Here is a 26,192-nt window from a genome sequence, read left to right as displayed (position 1 = left end):
CCGACTCATAGCGACCCCTCCTTGGGTTTCCGAGGCAGTATCACTACGGAAGTAGGATTGCCCAACCTTCCTTCCGAGGAGTGGCTGGTGGGACATGAAAATAGGAAAAAAAAAAAAAAAAAGTAATATATATTCAAATTCCTAGTTTTCAAAATGAGAAAGGTATTCTCTTGCAGGTGAGACAGTGAGGGAAGTTACAGGTGAAACGTATGGCACATCTCCCTAAATCACTGGTTTTTCTCAGATTTTGTGAGAAAAGGCACATTATTTTTATCCAAGTTAACAGAGATAGCCTATGGAATAGAGGCAAACTTTACTTTAAGTGAAATTCCCAACTCAATTTTTCTTTCCTGCAGCAGACCACTTGTGCACTTACCTTGAGACCTCCATCTCAGGAGCACTCTTTCTTCTCTGCTGCTGAGGAATACGTTGATGAAATGGTTTGAAAAATGGATCGACTCGAGGCAGAGGACTAGATCTGTTAGAACAGATTTAAAATTTTCATCAAGATTTGAAATTTTACACTAGATATAAATGAGCCAGTGTGACCAGTGAAAACTATACAGTAGCATTAGGAGAACCATATAGAGAAATCTGTTGTGCACTGATTTGTGTTGGAACTTGTGGCAAGTCATTTCACTTTTCTTTACTCTGATTCTTCTCTTATAAAATAGAGTTCATCAGGTCTGCCTTTCCTTCCTTCCTCATTTGTTCATTTATTCATTTTCAGCATCTAGCATGTTGTAAGCATTGCAGTGGTCTCTGCAGAATATACTAGCTGCAGACTGGCCCACCTAGAGGTGAGGGAGAAGACAGAATACCTGGAACTGTAATTCAAAGTAGATTAAGAAAAGTCCCACAGGAGGCTATTTGGTGAGGAACCCAGAGATTCTGCCTGAATGGTAAATCTGCAAGGGCTTTGGGAGAGCACTGGAGATTCAATTTGAGCTAGGCACTGAGAATAGCTAGGATTGCAGGCATGCAAATACATCAAAGTGAAAAAGAGTAAGGTGTGTTCTGGGTACAGAGGGCCTTCTAGTGTGGGTGAAGCACAGAAAGGGGAGTGGAGGGGTGCTATAAGACCAGAAAGACAAGTTGAGGCAACACAATGGTGAATGCAAAGGGGAGTTTTTATGTGTGCTGACTTGGCCTGCCATGAGTAGCCACTGAAGATGAGAGAACAGTTGGGGTAATGTAGTAGAGAACAGATGGATTAAAACCAAGCTTCAAAAGCCTTAAGGGACAGTGGGGGTAGGATGAAAGGAATAGATGAAGAGGTGGAAGGTTGGTCAGAGGCTGTTTCAGTAATCCTCATGACTTATGTGTTGTTGTTGTTATGTGCCTTTGAATCAGACCCAACTCATAGGGACCCCTCCTTGGGTTTCTGAGGCGGTATCACTATGGAAGTAGATTGCCCAACCTTCCTTCTGAAGAGTAGCTGGTGGGTTTGAACTGCCAGCCTTCTGGTTAGCAGTCAAGTGCCTTAGGTACTACACTACCAGAACTCCTTGATGACTTATAATTTTTCATAAATTAGAGCTGGGATAGAATCAACAAGGGGGGTAGTGATGAGAAAGGCACTGCAGAGATTAAATCTTCAGGTTGTAGGAAATTATTGGCTAAAGTGTGTGAAAGTGGAGTTAAATGTAAAATTACCTATGGCTTCTGAGTCTGACTGACTAGGTTGGTAACCTGGAAGTGAGGAAAGAAAGGTGTCCAGGGCACAGAATTTAAGGAGGCCTGACTTACTGGTGGCGTAGTGCCTAAAGCATTTGACTGCTAACCAGAAGGCTAGTGGTTCAAACCCACCAGCCGCTCCTCAGAAGGAAGATTGGGCGATCTATTTTTGTAGAGATACCTCCTCGGAAACCCAAGGAGGGGTCACTATGAGTCAGAACCGACGCAAAGGCAATGAGCTTGGTTTTTGGTTTGGACTTCCTATCAGGCTCTTTCAAGTGGAAGAATGCCCAGGCCACTCTTGCTTCCCTCATCGTTCATGGTCCCTGGTTACTCCTGACAGAAATTAAAGGAGGAACTGGTTAAGAAGGAAAGATGATGAGTCCAATTTTGGATAGGCTGAATTGAGAGTTTAAGGTGTCCAAAGAAAGATGTGTATCAAGGCAATTAGAATATTGGTTTAGAGTACAAGAGAGTGGTGGTGGAGGGGAAGGAGAATATGAATGAATAAGGCAGTGGTTGAACCCCTTGGAAATGGATTCAGTTGCCTAGATCCAAGGTCATACCCTCATGGCCCATACAGATATTTTTAAAAGAACAATTGCAGCAATCACTTGTTTAGCACTTACTTATATAGCAGGTACTTTACATTGTGTTTACCCTGTGCCAAACACTGGTTTTCACACTTTATATATATTAACTTATCTAGTCCTTGTTGTGCCTAAGACATTTGACTGCCAGCCAGAAAGCTGGTGGTTCAAACCCACCAGGCACTCCTCGTAAGGAAGATTGGGCAATCTACTTCTGTAGTGATACTGCCTCGGAAACCCAAGGAGGGGTCACTGTGAGTAGGACCCACCTTGACGGCAGTGAGTTTGGTTTTGGTTTTAGTCCTCATTTAGGAGACTCTGGTGGTGTAGTGCCTAAGACATTTTGACTGCTAACCAGAAGGCTGGCAGTCCAAACCCACCAGCCACTCCTCAGAATGAAGACTGGGCAATCTACTTCCATAAAGATACCACCTCAGAAACCCGAAGAGGGGTCACTATGAGTCCGAATCAACTCGACAGCAGTGAGTTTGGTATTTTTGGTTTTAGTCCTCACTACAGAGGAGTTCTAGTTCACAGTGGTTAAAGCATTTGGCTGCTAACCAAAATATTGGCAGTTTGAACCTACTACCCGCTCTGTGGGAGAAAGATGAGGCAGTCTGCTTCCTTAAAGACTTACAGCCTTGGAAACTCTATGGGGCAGTACTAGTATGTCTTATAGGGTTGCTATGATTTGGAGTCAACTTGATGGCAGTGGGTTTGGTTTTTTGTTAATCCTCACTATTTCCTGAGGTAGGTTTGGCAACTGTTCCCATTTCACACCAAAACCTGGACAGTCAGACTCCACAACTTGTGCACTTTATCTCTGTGTTCTACTGACTGGTATTTGGATGCCTTCATTTGGGACACGATTCACAGTTGTCTTAAACCTGCATGCCCCTGACAGCAGTTCACACAGAGCATAGTTAATGATACCATATAGGAGGACCAGTGCAGGACAGGAACTTGCAGAATGTGTGTGGTTGCAGACAGAGTAGAAGAAATGCCAGAGGTATCAGGAAAGGGAAGTCATAAGTAGAACCAGGACAGAGCTGGGTCACGGCTGCTGCCAGAGATAAATAATCAGGAGAGGGATTCTCCCCAAGGTTGAGAAGGTTGTGTCTGGGTAAAGCCATGGAAATTGCAGATTGAGGAGTTATTGGCAGTCTTTGGTAGAGCAGCTCTAGCAATACTGGAAGGGAAACTCATTTTAGGGAAATGAATGAGATACCAAAGCAAGGAAAGGGTATAGAGATTTTGCTGAGTGGGGGCAGAGACCCAGAGAGCCAAAGCTCAAAGAAATGACTGAGACTGTGCACAAAATTTGTAAATGTTACAAAGACTGACTGTGGGGCCTGGGAGAGGCAACCAGGAATAGTGACAGGGAGTACTGGAGGGAAATCTTGTTTTTATCCTTTACTGTGTAACCTAGGGAAAGTTGTTGAACTTCTCTGAGCCTTGCTTTCCACATTACTGAGTGGAATAATATTATTTAAGCTGCTCTGAAAATACATATAAAAATATATAAATGTCTGGCATAGAGCAAGTATTCAGTATATGGTCCATGCTATTATGATGGTGATGAATTCCTTCTTAAATATGTAATATTATTAAATTTTATAAAGTTATTTCTTTCTAAACCCCAACCAGAAAAAAGAAAATAAATCATTAACACCAGCTGTACCATCTGAATCCAAACCGAGTAAGCCATCTGGAAAGGTATGAAGATAACAGTGCATTTCCTAAGATATTTATTCATATTCTTAGTGTGTATTATAATCTGCTATATTGTGAGAAAAGAATAAGAGGGAATAATTTGTAGTTTAGTGCCTAAGGCACTTGACTGCTAACCAGAAGGCTGGTGGTTCAAACCCATCAGCCACTCCTTGGAAGGAAGGTTGGGCGATCTACTTCCATAGTGATAGCATCTCAGAAACCCAAGGACAGGTTGCTATGAGTTGGGTCCGACTCGATGCCACATAACAACAACAACAACAACATTTAATGAACTATTGTTCCACGCTAATAGGATTAGATTCAAAGTGTCCATGCATTATGAACAAGTAGTATTCTGTCATGGAAGATTTAACATTTTATATTATGGACTTCTGTTTTGAAAACTCATGTTATATTCCATTAAGTTTGCATTCCAGTTTCATTCCTGAAAAACATACCTTCTTTAACCAGAGGTATCACTAAAGAATAGTAGTCAGCTCTTTATCTCTGAAACTCACAAAAGAGTCAGCCTAAAGCTTACTAACAGACCCCAGGTTCCATTACACACATCCACAACTTGGTGAGTCCTAAGTTTGTAGTGGGAGTATACCAAATACCAAAATTGTTCAGTGCAAAATGTTGCAATAAACATTTTAAACCATCGTTTTAATCTTGAGTTAAATGCTAAAGGTTCTTTCCCCAGTTTAATGTTTTCCCTTTAGATCCAGATTATTGTCCACAATGATTCATTCCTAACTTCAAAAATAGAATGAAGACACTCTTCCGTTCACTATACTGATTTAAACTCATACCAACAAAGTAGATCATCACTCCTTGTCACCACTTCTGAGTAATTTCAGTTTTGTAAACATCTTCAGACAATAAAGTGAACCAAAGAACACAAATGAATGAAAGGGCACATGGCAAACCACTTTTGAAATAGATTCTATTTGGAGAAGGTGTTACATGGAGATTTTGTTGGAGTTTTTTTGTATGTGACTCTGGAAAACTATTGAGATATAATATCTACCACACATTTCTCCTATGCTTATAGCAACATGGTCATAATTCTTTTTTATTTTGTTTTGTTCTTCTTTTCCTGTGAGAACATTGGACAGGAGGCTTTAATGAATTCATAATTTTATTCATGTAGTTAATACCTTTAAACTTACTGAAATTGTGATTTTTACCTGAATGTTGGTTTTTATCTTTCCAACATAAACTCTGTACTCTGGGACTTTAAATTATGAGTTTAATTTTTACTTTAGAAACCAGATTTTAACTGTTTTGATATTGAAGAACGTTTGGTATTTGGTATTTTCTATGTGGAATGGTGTATTTTGTAAAAACCCCAAGCGAAACATGTATAACACACGTATTTCTCTCTTTTCCAGTCAGGCATGGATGCTGCTTTGGATGACTTAATAGGCACTTTGGGAGAACCTGAAGAAACTGAAGAGGATACTACAGCATATACTGGACCAGAAGTTTTGGTATGTGATCTTGAGATCTGTAAAAAGTCATTGCTAATGGGCAGAAGAGTAAATAAGGTCATTAAGTGCAAGACAATACCTACTGTTCTGTCGCTTGTATAGAAACAGGCTGATAACAGCTTCATAGAAACAAAGTGGTAACAGCTTCAATGATAACCACTAAACATTAGTATTGGTGGTTGGAGATTGTTTGTCCTGTCGTAGCTACTACTATTACATTGATGGCCTGCACAGAGAATGGCGTGTTGGTTCACAAAGACTTATTTTCTGTCCTCAAGATTTAAGCCGAATCACTTGAACTTATTTTGATTTCCAAATATTTCCTGCCCTCACTTCATTCCTATTCTGAGCGACAAAGTTGTATATTCCTTGGTATTACCAAAAAAAAAAAAAAAAAAAAGGCCAAGCCAAGCCATAGATTGGAAGAAAATATTTGCAACAGACATAACAAAGAATTTGCTCCCAGACTTTATAAAGAATTAAGAAAACCGTGAGAAGAAGACAACCCGATAGAAAAACAATACGAAGCTCAATGGGCTGATGAACAAGTAAAAGGAGTTCTTAGTAATTAAAACATGGAGAGATACTACCTTACAGTTACCAGATTGGCAAATGTGTGAAAGTCTGACAACTCACCTACAGCTGGTGGGTGTTGAAGATACACATATTTGTCAACCATCAATTCCATGTCTAGAGGAATTCCCTGGAGGGAGCCTTATCCACGGGTACAGGGTATGAGAGCTGGTGAAGCATTTGGGAACGATTTTGTTCATCAACAGGATACAGGACAATAATATTATGGAATACTTTATAGTGGTTAGAATGCTTTATTCATGTATTAAAAAAACATAATTTTGCATAAAAATAATGTAGAATGATATGTAGATTATAACACCATTTATATAACATGTGATAATAAAGTAATGCTATATATTATAAATAGATGCCTACATGTGTAATAATGGTTTTAAAATATGTTCAACTTCAAGTGGATGGACCTGATAAATGTAAAATTCAAGATGGCGGCTACCAATGGGGAAATGGAATTGGAGAGGACTAAATAGGAGGCATTCGCTTCATCTGTGATTTTTTTTTTCTTAGAAATTACATAATAAATAACAAGATCTGATAGTGTTGAGTTTTACAGAAATTCTTTGTTATTAACTGTACTTTTGTATATATTAGAAATATTAGATAATAAAAAACATTCAAACAAAATGTATTATTCATATAGGAATCAATTTCAGTGTAGTATTTTGAATATTTTGTAATAAGACATACAGGGTAGGCTGATTAAATATATGGGAAAGTATTTGTATGAATTTAGAATTTCAGAGTTGTTTCAAGTACTGGCTTCTAAATAATTTATATTTTATCTCATTAGTATAGGATTTGATTTCATAATATGCACATAATCTTCTCAACTAATTAATTACATGATATCCCTATGTGTGTGATTTTATTCCAGGATCCAATGATATCCACTTATATAGAAGAATTGGGTAAAAGAGAAGTTACAATTCCTCCAAAATATAGGGAACTTCTGGCTGTAAGTTAAATAATCATTTATTTTTATCTCACTGTTTACTTTTTTGGAAGGTAATTTTTTTTTATCAAATCAATGTCTTCACAGTTTTTTAAGTTTAGACAGTACAATGGGACACATGAAACTCATTTATATTACTGTGATGTTCACTCAACAGTACAGCTTGACAATCGTAAGGAATTATTTTGAAAAATAGATGCCTTCTTAATACTATCAAATTGACATTTGTTTCAGAAAAATGAAGGACTCTTACAGCCTCCTGCAGACTCTTCGGTGAGTTTGTGTATCTGCCTTCTAAAATCTAAATTAACATATTTCACATATTTGATTGGACTGGCATTCTGTAATCAGTTAACTCTAAATTCTGTATTCTAACTTCTAAATCAGATGATATTACCATCTGTTCAGAGAAAGGAGGTGGTTGTGGAGGTGTCTTAGTTCTCATAGGTTTCATACATAGTTTTTTGGGAGGGAAGAAGAGTGGAGCCAAGAAAGTGTGAAGATTAATATAAAACAAATGTTAATAAAATTAAAATGAGAATATCCTAATGTAATACCTTTAGAAGAGGGAAAGGGGAAAATAACATTTACTGAACACCCACCCCCTTCCAAACATAGGCTTTTCTCTGAGTTATTTCATCACTATATCTGGTTTGGTAGGAAAGAAATTGCAAAACTACATTCTTCATTTGCTGGGCTTACAAGAAGTGGGTTCTTTCACTTGAGTGATTTCCAAGTCTTACCAGTCCTTGTGTCTATTTCTTTAGAAACCCATGGGGCCTGAAGATGCTATAGATGCCTTGTCATCTGACTTCACCTGCAGTTCTCCTACCACTGGTAGAAAGAAAACTGAGAAAAAGGTATTGTTTTCAGTCTATTAGGGGAAACATATTAGAAACCACTCCTGATTTTGAAATAACAGCATTTTAGATACTATTGTCACAATTACATTTTCTTCATCTGTAACTCTGATCTTTTGCATTGTATTTTTCAGAAATCTACAGGAGAGGTTTTAAAAGCTCAGTCAGCTGGGCCAATCCAAAGTGCTGCTCCACCCCATGAGAAGAAGAGAAAGGTGGAGAAGGTATAAATAATTGCTTCTTTACAATATCCTGGATCCACCTGAGCCTGAGCTAATTTATTCGGGAGAATCCCAGCAGTGCATTACACTATATGAGGTGCATCTTCTCTTTGTTGGGTCTTTGTGGAACAGGGAAACCACTACAGGTTGCAAAGCTAAATGCATGGGTATATTGGTTGTCTCTGGGCAGACCTTGTATGTTTCTATAAAGTCTTAAGACTGACTTTAGCACGGCCTTCTTAGTGGTGAAACAAGACTATATCACTGTTAAAATACACAGAAGGGTAGGAAACCAGGGAAATTATACTCTTGGAACATTCTGTCTTCAATCTTGATTTTCTAAAGGGGCCTAATGGAGTTTGAACCCTGCAGTTCACTGGAGAGATTGTTGTAACTGCTTCTGCCTACCTCTCTTAAGAAACAATTGCTGTGGAGTTGACTCCAACTCATGGCAACCCCATGTTGTCAGAGGAGGACTATGCTTCTTAGGATTTTTGGTGGCTCATCTTTCTAAAGTAGATCACCAGGCCTTTCTTCTGAGGCACTGTTGGGTGGACTGGAAGCTCCAGCCTTTGGGTTAGCAGCCAGGAGTGCTGTTTGTACCACCCAGGGACTCACAATAAACTATGATTTGTTGTTGTTGTTATGTGCCATCTAGTCTTAGTTCTCACAAATCCCAAATGATGATCCTACAACTCTGGGCTGCAAAAGAAGCTTGCTCTCTCTAGAAACAGAATAATGTTAAAGAACAGTTCCTGTCAGAGCTTCTGCCTCTCCCCTCCTCGTGTGGACAGTTTGTTTTTATCTGGCTGGCTGAGGGAGCAGTTGAGAGTACCACACCCCTGAGAGCGGGAGTAACTACAACGATCAGCCTTTGTGCTGTCAGAGAAGAGAAAAGCCAGCCACTTCCAGTTTCCCTGCTTCTTGAGCCTAGCTGTTTTGCTACAAGGCAGGGCTATCAGAAGTCACTTTTAGAGAAAGAAAAACAGGATAGTGCAAGTTTACTACTTGGAGCTTTTATTTTGATAAAAGTATTTTGTCATTATATAATTACATAGTTTTAATTCTGGCTTGCTAAGTAAGGAGTCACGTTTGCCACTGAGAGCACGGTTCTTGTAAAAACGTGTCTTAACCCCAGTTTTCACTCACTGGTAAGTTCTTTTTCCTTTTTCTCTTTTTTTGCTAGATTTCAAAGAAATCTCCTTCCAAAAGTCCTTCCCCACACCACAATTCATCTTTTTTATTTATAATTTGTACTTCACCAATAAATAGATTGTTGTGTCTGAGGAAATGGTCTCCTTTTTAATGTAAAGAATTTTTTAAATTTTTGACAGGATACAATGAGTGATGAAGCACTTGATGCCCTCTCTGCTTCACTGGGCACCCGGAAACCAGAGCCAGAGCTAGACCTGAGTTCTATTAAGGAGGTTGATGAGGTACTGTACATGGAGTTAATATTACAATGTATTAGTCTACAGGTTGCAAAGCTAAATGCATGATGCGTGTGTAGAATTCTCACACAACTTTTATTTTATTCAAGAGTTGAAATGAACTGCTCTGCATTCTGCCTCACTCTGATAGTCTGATTATTATAGATATTTATTACTGGGTAGTTAGCAACCGAGAGGGATATTTGAGTCTTTGTCTTGTAAAATATCTAGAATTTTAATATTTAGCATGAACACTGATCTCCTTTGCCAAAGCATAAATGACACATGACTAAACAAGATAACACAGTGTCAGTGGCCTAGTGAGAAATAATGAGGTCTGCCTGCTTTCATGGAGAGTGGATATTTCTGTTATCAGAAGGTTTCTGAGTGCCTCCATTTATATGAAGGAGCTCTAGTGGTGTAGTGGTTAAGGCATTTGGCTGCTAACCAATAAAGTCAGTGGGTTGAACCCATTCCATGGAAGAAAGATGAAGCAATTTGCTTCTCTAAAGATTTACAGCCTTAGAAACCCAGTGGTTGTCACTATGAGTTGGTTTGGTTTGGTTGGGTTTCCATTATTTATAAGGCAAGAAGGAGATGGAGGTAGGTGGTATGGACATCCCTCCTTTATAACTATGAGGAAAGATATTCAAATAGTTTTTGAAACCATAATAAAATTAATCAGTCTCAACCAGAAGTCCTAAATATTTAGAATGATATTGATAAGTGTTTATCCCTCCATACTCTAAGATCTTAACATGCCTTCTGAGCCAGACAAGCTTATATTTGGTATCGGAGGAGGTTTTAGTGTTAAATTACATTTTTTTTTTTTTTTTTGGTGGAATTATTTAGACTCAGTCTTCTGGGGAAAATGATGGGGACATGGGGAAGGGAAGGAAAGAATTGTCTTGGGGATATTCCCAACAAGACAGGTTAGTAGGGGAGATGGAATCCTGGCTGTGGGAGGGGGAGGGATGTCTCCCTATGAGCCCCACCCTATCAGCTCAGAGGAAGGGTACTCATAGATGGCGCTGTCACAGTGCCACTGTCTCTGCTGTCACTGCCTGGTTCTGAGTCGTCAGGGAGAGTGAGTCTCCCAGACTCCTAGCAACTTTCCCTGAGTCTGGGACTGCCCTAGTCCAAAATGGGCCAGTTTCTGTCTTCAGCTTTCCCTGAGGGGTCACCAGGCACAGTGAGGCAGGATAGGCTCTGTGAAGACGAACGTAAGGGAGCAGGAGAAGCAGCAGATATTGGCCTCCAGGACCAAGTAATGTATTGGGAAGAAAAGGAACTTTTTTGAAAATACAATGTAAAATGTACATAGAATAGCCAAGAAGAAGCAATGTGGTCTCAAGGAAAGGGTGGTCTTGGCAGAATCTTGAGGGGAATCTGGAGACCAAGTTGTGATACCACTGCTTGAGTGCTGCATGGCCTCAAGTGCCTTAGACTTAGGCTTCTTTCAGAGAATTAGGATGATTGACTGAGACAATAAATATGAGGGGAAAAGGTATAAACCTAAGTCCTAGAGCAAACAGAACCTGAGAGGAACTGAAATCAGTTCAGCAAATGTAAAAAGTGACATAAAAAGAAATTTTAAAGCAGTTTTAGTGACTAGTTTAGGATGCATATAAACATATTCAGTTTCCTCTAGAAATCCTCAGAGCAGCAGGAAGGCCCTAGAAGTCCAGCAAAAGGAACTCTTCTTTTCCACTCCTGTGACTTAGTAGTTTTCCTTTGTAATCATGTACAAAAGACAATTATTTGTTAGAGTCATCAATTCTCTGGTACTGAAGTGGAATTCTTAGTACCTACTGGTGAATTCATTATGTCCTTAGAGAGTCAGTGTTGGGTAAGGCTCACAAAGGCTGGGGTCACCCTGTAGAAGTTCACCACCACTCCAGCACTTCGCATACTAGACAGCTATCTGTGGAGAAAATAGTTAATGCTCCAGAGACAAGGTGCACAAATGTTGGTTCTGTCAATAATACCTCTTTATATCTCTCTCTCTCATTTTTTGGTTTGGCCACCTAGTTGAGTGCTGTTTCAATTCAGAAAACTAGTGTAGTGCCGCCTAAGGCACTTGACTTCTAACCAGAAGGTTGGCAGTTCAAACCCACCAGCCAGCCACTCCTCGGAAAGAAGGTGGGACAATCTACTTCCATAGTGACACTGCCTTGGAAACCCAAGGAGGGGTCGCTATGAGTCGGGTCCAACTTGATGGCACATAACAACACTGTATACAAACCACAGTGCGGAGCATTTAAAGAATCCAAAGATAAACAAGGAAAACAAAGGATTTAGCTGTGCATTTAACTCCCACAGTCCACCAGCCTGAGACTAGTGGAGAGCACAGTCTAATACAGGTGACTCTTGACTTTCATGAAGGCTGTATTATGATTGGAAACCTTACACCTCTTTGGACTGAGGAACACTACTACCTAATACACTTCCCTAATATAGTGAAGTAGAATACAATTGGAAATGTTAAAAAACCTTTTCATCTCTTTTTGAAAGAGGAATAGAACTGTAATTCGAAAACCTGGAACAGTGACTGGCTCATTAGAGGTGCTTGATAATTTTTGAATTAATTAATCAACTAATCAGGCAAGGCTGTTGTGTGCTATTGATTCCAAATCATAATGATCCAATAGGGCAGAGTAGAACTGCCCCCATAGGATTTCCTAGACTGTAAACCTTGTGGGAGCAGATAGACAGTTCTTTTCTCCTCCAGAGCAGCTGGTGGGTTCAAATGCTGACCTTTCAGTTAGCATCTGAACTCTTAATCATTGCACCACAGGGCTCCTTCAGTCAATCAGGGCAGAACTACTGTTTTAGGCTGAGATGTAGATTAGAGCTGTGGATTTGGCTCAGCTTTGCTAAGTGATTCCTCCTTAGTTAGGCACATAAGTTCCTCAGCTTTTGATTTAAATCCATGCCTTAATATAGGTACAAAGTATTTCATGTCCTGGAACTTCATGGTTACTCAGCAGGACTTTAAAATGTAAATGTTTTATCCTAGAAGGCCAATGATTGACTATGGAACTGTGATGTTATTTCTAATGTAGTTAATTGTTCATTGTCCAATAACCCAGTGAAGTCCTGGTGCTACCAAAGGTTTTCTTTCAAAAGAGGTAACTAATTATTCCTGAATCAGCCAGTATTTGTGATGGGATGTTTCTCCCATTTCTGAACTGGGTTTAGCCTTCATGAGAATTGGTTGGGTTTTCCTCCTCCCACTCCTTAGTTAACGATATTATTGATTAAGGCAGGTGAAGGCTGTTAAATTATTGCAACTGGCTTAGCATTGAGCTTACCATCTTCAGAGGATCATTTGTTTAGTTTTTCTGGAGAGCCTTACAAGTCGGTGAGCTAGGTAAGGATTATTGTGTGCCAGGGAGTCAATCAATTCTGACTCTTAGCAACCCATGTGACAGAGGAGAACTGCCCTATAGGGTTTCCTAGGCTGTGATCTTTATGGAAGCAGGTTGCCACGTCTTTCTCCCAAGGAGCAGCTGATGGGTTCGAACTGCCAGCCTGTCAGTTAGCAGCCAAGTGCTTAACCATTGCACCACCAAGGATCCTAAGGATTATTAATAGCCCCATTTTACAGCTAAAGAAACCAAGCTGGAGAAATGCTAAGTGATTTCCCAAGATCACAGAGCACAGGACAGCAGAGCAGCAAAACCCACTCAGGACTCCTGGCTCTGCCTTGTTTTTTCTCAGTCAGCCTGCACTACCTTCACATAGCCACTTACCATGGTCTTTTGCTTTGTATTTTACAGAGCACTTCCAGACACTTTTATCTAGTTTGGTCTTCTTTACAAACCTATGAAGTACATGAAAGAAGTCATATAATTTCATTTTACATGTATTCTCCAGATGCTTATTTTTTTCTCATTTTCATCAGGCAAAAGCCAAAGAAGAAAAACTGAAGAAGTGTGGGGAGGATGATGAAACAATCCCATCTGAGTTCAGATTAAAACCTGTCACAGTAAGTTTTTAGCCACAGTGCATAACAGCAGCATGCTCATCTTGCCTTTCTATCATTTGTTGTCATTTCTATACACTTGATGCTAAGGACACATCTGTCCGAGTTCAGATATTACCTCTGAAATTCTTATCTGCCCACTATAGATAGACCCACTGAGGGGTAGGTTATCCCTACCTGAGTTCCCAAAACCCCAAAAAAGAACAAACTCACTGCCATCAACTTGATTCCAACTCAAAGTTACTCCCATTGGGTTTCCAAGGCTGTAAATCTTTACGGAAGCAGACTGCCGCATCACTTTACTGTGGAGTGGCTCGTGGGTTTGAACCACCAACCTTCTGGTTAACCACCAAATCTCTTAACCAGGACACCACTAGAGCTCCCTTAAGTTCCTAAGTACCATTAAAATGCTCACAAATGCAAATGGTTCAGTTATTAACAGTGATTGGCATAGATCCTTTACTTTAAAGCAGAAGAAACAATTTGAGACTAAGTTTTTCTTTACCAGCCATTTGGATAAAAGCACTGTGGGTCTTCTAAGTGGTAGATATAAATGTACAACTATTTACACCAAATCCATTGTCATCAAGTTGATTCCGACATGGAATACAAAGTAGAATTGCCCCATAGGGTTTTCAAGGCAGCTCTCCAGATAATTTCTCCCATGGAACAGCTGGTGGGTTCGAAGCTGACCTTTTGGTTAGCAGCCAAGTGTTTAACCACTGAGCTACCAGGGCGTCTGACAACTATTTATAGGTATCCTCAATTAAGGTGGTTTTTTTACTGATCTTGGTTTGAGGTGAGGATGGTGGACTAGCTTGTTATTAGTAAGTTATCTTTGAAATAATACACATAAACATAGAATAGAAAATTACTATAACTCCTATGTATGCTTATATATGAAAAGTTTTTCATTTTTATAAATATTCTAAATCAAGAAACCTCGTATCTGAAAAATGAAAACTGTTTTAGGAATGATATCTACCCCCTTAGCCCTTGTGTGTTTTTTTATTATTTTTTAAAAATCTTTCATTAATGTAGCTGCAGCTTTCTTACCAATAATTTTTTTCTATTACCCTATCCAATGGATAGAAAAAAATTATTTTTCAGTTAACTTCTAAAGAAAAGTAAACGTCATATTTACTCAAATTTTATCTACAGTATCTACTTAACTATCTATGTAAGCTACTAAATCAGCAAAAACACCTGTTAGAGATATGTAATCAATAATCAATTGCATATCAATACCTTATTCTCATACTTTATAAAGGGTAAATATGAAACACAGATTTACTCAAAATATAAGAGAAAAACGCACTCTCCTCTCATATCCTGGAACTCTCCAAAGCAAACTTTATGGGGCATGAAAACAATTTTTTTTTTCCCCCAATAAATTTTCATTTTCATTTACAGGATAAAGATGGGAAACCATTATTGCCAAAGCCTGAAGAAAAGTCAAAGGTTAGGAGATAAGTTTTACCTTATTTTTGAAAAACGGCCAAAGTGTAAAGTATAATTTGAGATCTTTTTGACAGGCTAGATTTCACTATGGAGACATGTATGCCAAGGTAGTATTAAAGAGAGAATTTCTGACATCAACACTTAGCTGATATCTCTGACTACATTTCACAAATTTATTGATTATTTTCCTCAAGTATTATCACTAGACTGATTAACCTTCTTTGAACATTAGCTGTTGATCTCAGGATAGCTCTAAAACTAGAGCTTGATCCTAATCATAGGCTCACATACTCTAATGATTTTACAGTGCCTTAACTTAGTAGCAACCATTATAGTTACCTGCCATGATAATAATAATTAGCAACATTTATTAATAACTTACTGTAAACATGCCACTGGGTCAGGAGCTTTTCAGTCCTCCCTGAATGAGGAAGCCACTATTATAATTCCTGTCCTACAGATGGGAGCTCTGGTGGCATAGTACCTAAGGCATTTGACTGCTAACCAGAAGGCTGGCAGTATAAGGAAACTGAGACTCAAGTAAATTGCCCAAGATCATTTAGCTACAGAATAGCAGAGCCAGACCTCTAAACTCAAGCTGTCAACGTTGGGACCCAGATGCCATTCTGTCATTGGATACCTACGGTTGTTAGTGAACATCTTTGTGTGAATCATTGAAAGAACTAAGATAGCATAACTTTCCTGCCAAAAACACACATAATCATAGGAAAGGCATATGTGATTTATGTTTCATCTGATTTAGTGTAAAGGGAAGTCATTAGGAAGTAGGAAGGGGGAGAAAAATCATACCAGTAAAAAGCTATTCAGATCTTTGGGAAAGGACAGGCTATTTTATTTGAACAAAATTCTTCTGAAATTTGAGTGTCAGGAAAAATTCTAACTAAACCTTTAAAATTTTTGTGGTCCTGAGATATTTAGTGCTCTTCAGTTTGGTGACATTTTTATCCTACATTGATAAATGAAAAATAAAAACCAAACTCACTGCCTTCAAGTCAGATCCGACTCATAGCGACCCCTTCTTGGGTTTCTGAGACAGTATCGCTGTGGAAGTAGACTGCCCAATGTTCCTTCCGAGGAGTTGCTGGTGGGTTTGAACCACCAGCCTTCTGGTTAGCAGTCAAATGCTTTAGTCACTACACTACCAGAGCTCCATTTTAAAGTGGCTACTAATAACATTTGCTGGCAGAAATACAGAGACTTTCAAAAGTATATAAACTAGGTTTTGGTTTTAGATCCTAAAATATGGTCTAATATATGTTAATAGGAAATAAAATTTCTTTTCTATGAAAACATTTTTTTGAAAAAAGTAAAATTAGTCACTTCATTATATATATGTATATGTATATGTGTGTGTGTGTGTGTGTGTATATCAATTATTTTTTTTTATTACAGCCCCTGAGTGAATCAGAACTCATTGATGAACTTTCAGAAGATTTTGACCGGTCTAAAAGTAAAGAAAAACCATCTAAGCCAACTGAAAAAGTAGAAGTATGTTTCTAATTACGAATCTCTAGGCTTTTTTTAAAAAAAAAAAATTATGTTTTTGTACAAACTTAAAAATATGAAACCAAAGCCCTTGTAACATGAAGCAGTTGATGAAAAGCTATCATGCCATCTTTTCCATGTGCAGCTTTTGTCTTGCCTTTTTCTGAATGCCTTTTTTTCCCCCAAGCTGACCCTGATACTCCTACATTTTAAATCCTCCTTAATCTAGTCATCCTCAAATCAGAGGCCATGTCCTGTAATCTCTCAAATCCTTTCCTTCCTTCTAGTCCTGCTTCTGTAACTGACCTAGTTGTCATAATCTCTCATCTCAAGATTGCAGTGGCCTCTGTCTTTGTTTTCCTCTACTCCATCATTTATGTCCCCCAGAATTAGCCTCTTTCAAACATGTTTGTGATCATGTCAATCCTGACCCTCAGGAGCTACCCACTTCCTACAAAATAAAAAAAGTTACTGCTAATATATTCTGGCCCCAGCTTCTCTTTCTAGCTTCCTTTCCCACCATCTTTTGCCCTGGGGTCACTAAACTGTGAAATTAAGTACCTGTGTGTTTCCCTGCTGTGTCCTCATGCTGCCCCTTCTCTCTGGAATTTCCTTTCTTCCTACATGTGCATTAACTAAAGTCCTCCTCGTCCTTTAAGACTCTGCTAAAACCTGGACTTCTTGCTCCCCTGCTTTTCCCTCCCCAAACCATAACCCTCCCTTCCAACTCTTATAACCAGAATGCAATAGCAGGGGGTCTATACTTTCTTTATATGTCCTTAGAGCCTTTGTTACAACCAAATGTTGGTCCACCTTCACCTCAAATATTTATACACAGTAAATAGTGAACTCCTTGAAAGCAGAGATCATACCCTATTATTGATTATCTGTTGAACACCTTGGTGGGAGTGGTTGTTAGGTGTGTTGTGTTGTTTCCAGTTCATAGCTACCCTGTGTACAGAGAACAAAACACTGCTGAGTCCTGCACCATCCTCACAGTCCTTGCTATGTTTGAGCACATTGTTGCAGCCACTGTGTCAGTCCATCCCGTTGAGGGTCTTCCTCTTTTCTGCTGACCCTCTACTTTACCAAGCATTATGTCCTTTTCCAGGAACTGATCCCTCCTGATAACATGTCCAAACTATATGAGACAAAGTCTCATCCTCACGTCTGTGGAGCATTCTGGCTGTCCTACTTGTATAGAGGGTAGGCTTCCTTAAATGTCTGGATTAAAACCAATTTGTTTGCAATTTATTCTGATGATTAAAATAAAATAGGACAGTGGTTCTCAGACTTTGACTTGAATCAGAATCACCTGAAGGGCTTGTTAATACAAATTACTAGACTCCATTCCCAGAATTTCTGGTTTAAGTACTTTGGGGTGGGACACAAGAATTAGTATATTTCTAACAAGTTCCCTAGTAATTCTGAGACTTGGGTAGTATGACTACCTTACATATATATATATATGGCTATTTACAAAGTGCTCTGGGACAGATATTTAAAAATACATAAGACATTGTATTATACTATATAATTGGTTACTATTTTATTATATATTATGCTATGTGATAACAAATATATATATATATATATATATATATATATATATATATATATATTAACCCTTGAGATGTGGATACTGTCATTGTTCTCATTTTACAGATGTAGAAACTGAGTTTGAGGTAGGTTAAGCACCTACCTAAGGTTAAAAGATAAAACTAAGTTGGAATCATGATACTAAAGTCAGTTTGCCTTGACTTCTTTGCTATTCAACAAATCTGGAGGCATTTGAGAGAAGCATGTTCACAGCATCTAATATAACAGAGTGTATCATTGGTACCCCATGGTTCCTTGCCAACAACAAGATATTTCTAAAGTTATTCAGAGTACCTACTTCTTTCCTCAGGAATCTAAGACCCCGGCCCCAACTCCTGTGGGAGAGACTGTGCCTCAGACCTCAATGTGTAGTATTCAGTCAGCACCACCTAAGCCAGCTGCCTCGGTAAGTTAATACCTTGGACACTGAGTAATGTTTTGAGAAATTCTATTATTCCTTCCGTATAGATTTTGCTATTTTTGCCATTTTATTCTGACCTAATAAAAAAATGTGATACACATGATCAGATTTTATCTACTATTCTTTGGACTTCAGGAATGTGCTAGAAATTCAGGCTAGATTTAATTTTTTTTAATTACATCACTAGAAACCATTTTTCTTTCACCTGAAATTCTTTCTAATTCCTCAGTTATTTGTGAATAGTCATGCTTTTTCACTTTTCTGCATCTTTCAAGCCTATGTGGAGTTGCACAAATAACCCCCTGTTGCTTTTTACTGGCTGTCTTGGTAGAACAGTTTGTACCAAGATCATTACACCTCCTCCCTCCTCTCCCAACTAAAGAAGGCCAATTTAACTCCATTCCCTTCTCTTTCCTTCTTCATTTCTTGTCTTTCTCTCTCTTTCTAATTTACATATATGTATGATATTTAGCTAGTTGAATCTTTGTTTTCCTTTGAACTCCATGAGTTTTGTTTCAGTTAGCTATAACCTGGCTCATAGAATAACATCTGATAGAAATATGTTTCAGTACTGTGGATTTGATGAATCTGCATGCTACTATGCCTTCATCATCTATTATGCTGTTGTTAAAGATGCTTTACAATATCTGTTTTGATTGAATTTTTACAAGAATGCTGTATAGTCTGTTCAGATCATCTTCCCTTTAGAGATGAGGGAAATGAGACTTTGGGCTGACCTTGAACAATCACTTAGCCTTTCAGAGCCTCCACTGAGAGAAGAGATATGGCCCCTGCTGTCAACGGCCTTCCATTCTAGCATGGATACTAGCCAGATCTCAAACTTACAATTTTGTTATTCCCATATGGAAAGAGGACAGAAACAACAAAAGTGAAGGAACCTCTTTCCAGGAAAAGTTAGGAAAGGCTTGTGTGTGGAAGGAAGGATCACACTGAAAAGCAGTAGCACTTCAACTTAAAAAAAAACCTACTACTCAACTTAAAGAAAGTTGAATAGCACTGTTTCCCTGGGTAGAAAGTGAGCTGAGGACAGGCCAGCACTGAAATGTGAAGCACTTGGGCCTTGGGCAAGGGCATTGGGTGCTATGAAGTGGCTGCTTCCTGCCAGGTTGTCTGGATGCCAACTGCAAACACATGAGAGTCCAGGATCACACTCCTGCCTCGAACAGGACTTGATCCTGTTTTTATTTTTTTAGGTTTCAGTGTACTCTCTAGAAACTTTTACACTGCAGGTGCTAGGCCACAGGCCATAGAGGTAAAGAACAGGAGAGGGCGAGGGAATGTGGGAAGAGACTGGCGAAAGGAACAAGATCTGAGGCAATGATTAGAATCAAAAGACAATGGCTAACATTCCAGGGCAGAACTCTTTTGAACAAAACGTGCACCATCTGGGATGGCCAGGGCCTAGCAGGCTCAGTTAGTTGCTTTCCAGATTGACCTTGACTGTGGAGAGTCGAACATTGTAATTACAGTGGACATAAAAATCAGAGCTCTTGCTTTCTCCTTTCCTGGGCCTCTGCCCTACCAACTCCAGCTACAGTTGCCGAGGTTACGATCACTGAAGTAATTGGCATTTCTGGGATTGTGCCACCCTTGGGAGTCAGAAAGAATAGCTGAGGAGTGTGATAAAGGTCAAGGGATTCCAGAAAGGCTGAAGGATCAGTGAGCTAAGAGATAAAGAGAGAAAGACCAAAGACAGTTGAAGTTGTTCTTGTTTGTATGAAAAGAAAAATTGTTGAGAAAATCCAGTGACAACATGAAATACTACAGAAATGGAAGTTTTAGTCCTTAGTCTTGTTTCCAGATTCCTTAGTTTCTTAAGACTGTTTCTACTCCTGGCTTTCTTACAGTTGTTTCACTGATCTCTTAAACCTGAGGTTGACAAAAGGGCATAGATTTGGGAAGCAGTGGCTTCCAAAGATTCTACAGCAGACATTAGAGGGAAAAAAGAAGAAAAGTGTGAACAGGTATCTGGGCTCGGGTAGCAGCTCAAATTAGCTTAGTAAGATTGGGCACAAGGGCAACTCTTGCATTTTAGCTATAACCCCAAACTGGTTAGATACATTGGGGATTACTGTTGCCCCTGGAAAGACAGTCAGTCAATGCAGTGTCCAGCCACCAGATGGCGATAAATTACTTCCCACTCAGTCTACTTTGCGGCATTGAAGAGCTTTGTTTTTGCAGTGCAGTTTAGCAGGAACACAATTTTTCTAACTTGAAATTATGGCTGAGATATATAAACAGAAAAGATGCTTTTATTCTATAATTCCAATAGATACTCAGTGTGAGGTCATAGATTATTGTGATAAGAATAAACTTTGAGACCATTTAATGCAGGGATTTTTATACTTTTGTTTGACCAAGATCAAATGCATATATACTACAACCTATGAAAACAGCAGTTTATTTAATGGAAATTATCCATGTTATGTGTGATACACTCTTTTTTCTAATCTATCTTTTTTTTTTTTTTTTTTTTAAAGTCCTAGTCACAAATCGTTAAAATGATTTTATGGGTCACTAATGAATGAATCTCCTAGAAAAAGTGCAGCTAGAATGCTCCTTGGAAGCGAGATTGGCTAGGCTTCATCTCACTTTCTTTGGTCATGTTGTCAGAAGGGACCAGTCCCTGGAGAAAGGTATCATGCTTGGTAAAGAGGAGGGTCAGAGAGAAAAGGAAGACCTTCAATGAGATGGATTGACACAGTGACTGCAATAATTGGCTCAAGCATGGCAGTGATTGTGAGGATGGAGTAGGACCAGGCAGCTTTTCGTTCTGTTGTACATAGTGTCGCTATGAGTCGGAAATGACGGCACCTAACAACAACAATGAATGAATCAGTGAGCCCTGTTGACACAGTTGTTAAGTGTTCGGCTGCTAATTGAACAGCTGGGAGTTTGAACCCAGCAGCTGCTCTGCAAGAGAAAAGATCTAGAGATCTGCTCCTGTAAAGATTTCAGTGTAGGAAACCCTCTGGGATGGTTCTATTCTGTTATAGAGTTGTCATTAGTCAGAATCGATTCAGCAGTACACAACAATAACAATGAATGGTTTGTGACACAGAGTTTGGGTCTAGCTCTATCTTTTAGCCCAAACATAATTTCTCCTTTATTTTCCCTTTATAACATAGTCTGTGTTCATCCAGCTTAATTTTAAATACCAGAGGGGCTGAGCTCACTGCGTCATGAAGGGAGCACATTTCATTTTGAAGAATGGTACGCAGGTAGGCAGTCTCTGTATGCCATTCAGGTTAGCCGGGTCACAGGCAGAGCCATCTGAATCAGCTGTGGCTCCACTTGCCCAGTAGAAGCCCCACAGGGAAAACGCAGACTCAGCTTGCGCCTCATCACTTGTGACAGGCCAGGCTCTTTCAGAGATTTGGAAAGAGTGTCCTCTTGGGGGCTTTATTGAAAAATCTTTTCTGTGCCATCTGTAAAATGACTTCCATAAAGATCCCTTCTTTTCTTCTCTGACTTTCAGTTTCTCCAGGGTACCTCATTCCTTTTCCTTATTTCTAAATCAAAATATACTGCATTCAATCTTACACATTTTTCAGTGTTATGATCTAACTTGTACATACTGAATGTTTAGTGTAGTTTTGCTTTAATTTTTAACATTTCAGAATTTTTAATAAAAATAAATTCCATTTTATTTGATACATTGTCAGAAGGTGATGTATGCTGCTTATCTAGGCCTGGAATAAGGGCGTGCGATTCTGAGTTGTTTGATGTAGTCTGCTTTAAAAGAGGTGATTAACCATCTACTTAAGATATCCACTGATGTACTTCTAGAAGGACATGGTGCCAGATGATGCTGTAGAAGCCTTGGCTGGTAGCCTTGGGAAAAAGGGAGCAGATCCAGAAGAAGGAAAACCTGTGGCAGATAAAGTCAAGGTAATGGCAGCTCAGATACTTCTAGAAAATAACCATCATTGATCTGCCCCCATAAGTTGTTTGTTGGTTTGTTTTTATGTTTCCCATGAAACATGACCAGGTGGCTTTCTCTGTTAGTGTACATAGTCTGTTCAGCAAGTTGAGCCTGGGTAAGCATCAGTGTTTAACTGCAGCAGTGCATAGAGAGAACTCACAGATCAGAACTTGCCAAGGCTCCTTCTGCCTGCCTGCATTCACATTGCTGAGGCCTCCTGAGAGAAGTGGCAGCTGTTGACTGCTCCTCACAGGCTGCCCTTCAGCCCCGCATGCTTTATGGTGGTGTCTAAACTACAGTGTTAAAGATGCACTTGCTATATGAACTTGAATATAATGCCATATGTAATTCTAACCTAACAATGGATTAATTTACCTCGAATTCAATCTCTCATTCAGTCTCTCAAGTATCCATTTTATGGGGAAAACACTTATTAACAATGAAAATGGTGTAATTTTTATTCAGGAGAAAGCCAAAGAAGAGGACCGGGAAAAACTTGGTGAAAAAGAAGAAACAATTCCTCCTGATTATAGATTAGAAGAGGCCAAGGTAAACAAGCTAGGATCTTTTTCTATTTCATTTTTAGTCCATTCTAGATTTCATACACATAAAATAGGGACAGGGTAATGGATCTGAAGTATGAAGATCTTGTTAATAATTCAAACACCAAATAGTATTAATCCACTAATATCATGTTAGAATCCCACATATGAAACTGAAATATCCATAAGTAGCTTTTCACTTCTCCTTTATGTGCTAGAAAGCTTAACATCTAAGCTTCCTGATTTTCCATCCCAATATGTGGATTGGTATAATAGCAGAAATAAAGCAGAGTTAGAAAATTTTCTATAAAGAGAAAAGCCAAAATGAGAAGCAATTATTCCCTAAAAAAAAAAAAAAAAATGCAACTCTTAGATATAAGCTGAAATAAATAAGAAAGAGTCTATTTAACATTTAATAAAGTGGGAAGCTGGCCTATTTCCTTTACTTTGAGTGTGTAAATTCCAAAGAAGAAGTGACACCAGGGCAGACATCATGTGAATCTGGTAGCTGAGGTACAGACACTGGAACGAACAGGGGCAGATGTGTGGACAATACAATGAACGTCAGTCATCTTCATAGCAAGCCACTACTCAAGAATACTCAGCTTACACTTCATTCATAATTCAGGAAAATCTGATTGATACTCTCCATGTGCTGGTCCATTTATGTGGCACACACAGCAACTATGTGTACCACGTTCTCAGAGTTTCTTAAGGAAATTCTTAAGGAAGAGTTTCCACATGTCTTCATCTATCGTCTCCCCACTTGGAAGAAGCTGGGCAAGTCCAGGCTAACCCTCTTTCTTCCTTTCTATCACAGTTTTTAAGCAAGGAGATGATTAGCCCTCCCTGACCCCGGTGTTCTGCCATAGTTTCACCCTCTTCTGTGCTTACCTCACACGTTACATATGAATATTGCTTTATAACTTTTTTTTTTAGTTGCTGGCTTGCTCTCTTATTTAAATGCCATATTGTTATCTATCACTTATGCTCACATCAGGTCTATTCAGTAAGATTTAGCCCCTTGAGGGAAGACCTCAAGTTTCCTCCTTCCAGCGGTGACTATGGAGTGGCAGGAACACAATTACCATTTGAGGATGGGACAGAAGTGTTCCCATGACCCTATGCATCACTTGGATACATGCTGCTGTTCTGGTTACTTAGTGTCATGCTGACCAGAATATACCACACATGGGATGCTTGAACAAACAGGAGTTTATTCTTACAATTTCGAGGCTTTAAGTCTAAGTTCAAAGTGCCAGGTCCAGGGACTGTGTGAAAGCCCCTTGACCTCGGGCTTCAGCTCTGCCTCTTGTTTCCAGCCCACTGAAGTTAGAGGCATCTCTTGGAGCTCTGGTAGCATAGTGCCTAAGGCACTTGACTGCTAACCAGAAGGCTGGCAGTTCAAACCCACCAGCCACTCCTTGGAAAGAAGGTTGGGCAATCTACTTCCGTAGTGATACTGCCTCGGAAAGCCAAGGAGGGGTCGCTATGAGTCGGGTCCAACTCGACGGCACATAACAATAAACAACAACAACTTCACTCAAGCAGCTACTAGCTACTGAGGCTGACAAGCCCAAGGTTGAGAAATAAAATGACACAGTCCAGATGTTACCAAACCACATGGCAAGCCATTAATTCAAGTCCATTGAAAGTCCCAAAGTTGTCAGAGCATGGCAGACTGTTGAACAACGACACAGCTACATGCAGGGTTCAGGCATGCCATAAGCTAGAGACCATTCCCTAAGCTGTTGCTTATACACAGGAAGCAGACTATATCCCCAAGGCAACTACTCAGCTGCTTGTGGTAGGTCCCACCATGGAGTTGATAGCCAGTCTCATCATGGGGAATAACTACTACCAGCTGCCCAGCCACTCAACTAGGCCCAGCCATGCTGACACACAAACTTAACCATCACAGCTGCCTTTGCAGCTAAGGGGATGGGGAGCAAGCCCAGGTTCTGCTTTCCCTGCTGATGGAGGAGTGGTCAGAAGGTACAAGTTAACCTGCAGAGGGCCATGGAAAAGGAGATAAAGGAGTTTATGTCAGTTAAGAGAGAAGCACGTGATGCCTCTAAACCACAGCACCTTCCCGCATTTAAAATAAAGCAAAAAAAAAAAAAAACACTTGGGCTGATTTCTCAGTAGAAATCTCCATACAGATAGGCTTGTACAGTTTATTTTTGTATATGTGGATAAATAGAATTTGCCATTAATTTATAAGCACCTTTTACTAAAAAGCCTCAAATGTTTATGGTTTCTGCCCTTTAACCTCAGAAATGACCCTTAAAATCATTTTAAAGCTTGACATAATCTTAGTCGGAACATCCTATCCACAGGGTAAGCTCTGCGAGGGCAATGACTTTTGTCTGTCCTGGTTACTGTTGTATTTCCAGGGCATAGTACAGAGCTTGGCACAGAACCAACACATACTAACTGGATGCATGGCTTATAATCAGCTTTCTCCAAGCAACCTTTGCCAAGCCCACCCTCCGGATGATAGAGGACTTCTCCCCATGCTCCCACAGTTCCGTAAATAGCATCATAGCATATGTCACATTATATTGATTGTTCACATATTTTTCTCCTGTACTGCTTTGTGACCTCAGAAGCCATGCCTAACCTGTTTGCATCCCTCATGCCTAGCAAATGCCTGATGTACTGTGAACTTACTGTTTGTTAATATGAGCTAATTTTTTTTACAGTGAGAGAATTCTTATGGTGAGCTTACTCTCTGGTGAGAGTATCTATCTGTTTTCTGAAATAATGTTTCTAGTTTATATATACCTCTTATAATGTACTGATCCCTTGCAATATTTACAGAGGAGACTTGGGATAAAATGTGAAATGATTAAATTCTTTTTTTGTTTGTTCGTTTATTTGTGTGTTTGTTTTTGTTTTCTTTCTCTCTGGATAGGATAAAGATGGAAAACCACTCCTGCCAAAAGAGCTCAAGGAACAGCTTCCAGTAAGCAAACCCATTTCTCTGAGTACATCTTTCTCATTTGGCCCCCGTTTGTTAATTCAGGAAAGCCATAGCTTTCTGTCAGTGAGTTCATCAGCATGTGAAATACCAAAAACCAAACCCATTGCCATCAAGTTGATTCCGACTCATATGACCCTATAGAACTGAGTAGAACTGCTCTGGTAGCATAGTGCCTAAGGCACTTGACTGCTAACCAGGAGGCTGGTGGTTCAA

General features: G+C 39.4%; 1 protein-coding gene across 1 annotated transcript in view; it reads left to right on the top strand.

Annotated features, from left to right (window-relative positions):
• The window catches only part of CAST (calpastatin), a 176,855-nt gene that overhangs the window by 119,561 nt on the left and 31,102 nt on the right, over window positions 1-26,192 (top strand). Inside the window, exons 9-22 of the mRNA XM_042781176.1 lie at window positions 3,915-3,983; window positions 5,375-5,473; window positions 6,942-7,022; window positions 7,254-7,292; window positions 7,787-7,879; window positions 8,014-8,103; window positions 9,435-9,536; window positions 13,438-13,521; window positions 14,932-14,979; window positions 16,393-16,488; window positions 18,395-18,484; window positions 22,316-22,417; window positions 22,917-23,000; window positions 25,911-25,961. Coding sequence (XP_042637110.1) covers window positions 3,915-3,983; window positions 5,375-5,473; window positions 6,942-7,022; window positions 7,254-7,292; window positions 7,787-7,879; window positions 8,014-8,103; window positions 9,435-9,536; window positions 13,438-13,521; window positions 14,932-14,979; window positions 16,393-16,488; window positions 18,395-18,484; window positions 22,316-22,417; window positions 22,917-23,000; window positions 25,911-25,961 — 1,128 coding nt within the window. The remainder of the gene's footprint in view (window positions 1-3,914; window positions 3,984-5,374; window positions 5,474-6,941; window positions 7,023-7,253; window positions 7,293-7,786; window positions 7,880-8,013; window positions 8,104-9,434; window positions 9,537-13,437; window positions 13,522-14,931; window positions 14,980-16,392; window positions 16,489-18,394; window positions 18,485-22,315; window positions 22,418-22,916; window positions 23,001-25,910; window positions 25,962-26,192) is intronic.

Source organism: Orycteropus afer, unplaced genomic scaffold (genome assembly GCF_000298275.1).
Source record: "Orycteropus afer afer isolate SDZICR_OR568_19922 unplaced genomic scaffold, OryAfe1.0 scaffold00093, whole genome shotgun sequence".
Lineage (NCBI taxonomy): Eukaryota > Metazoa > Chordata > Mammalia > Tubulidentata > Orycteropodidae > Orycteropus > Orycteropus afer.
Note: the sequence above shows the minus strand (reverse complement) of the source record. Positions and strands in the feature narration are given on the sequence as shown.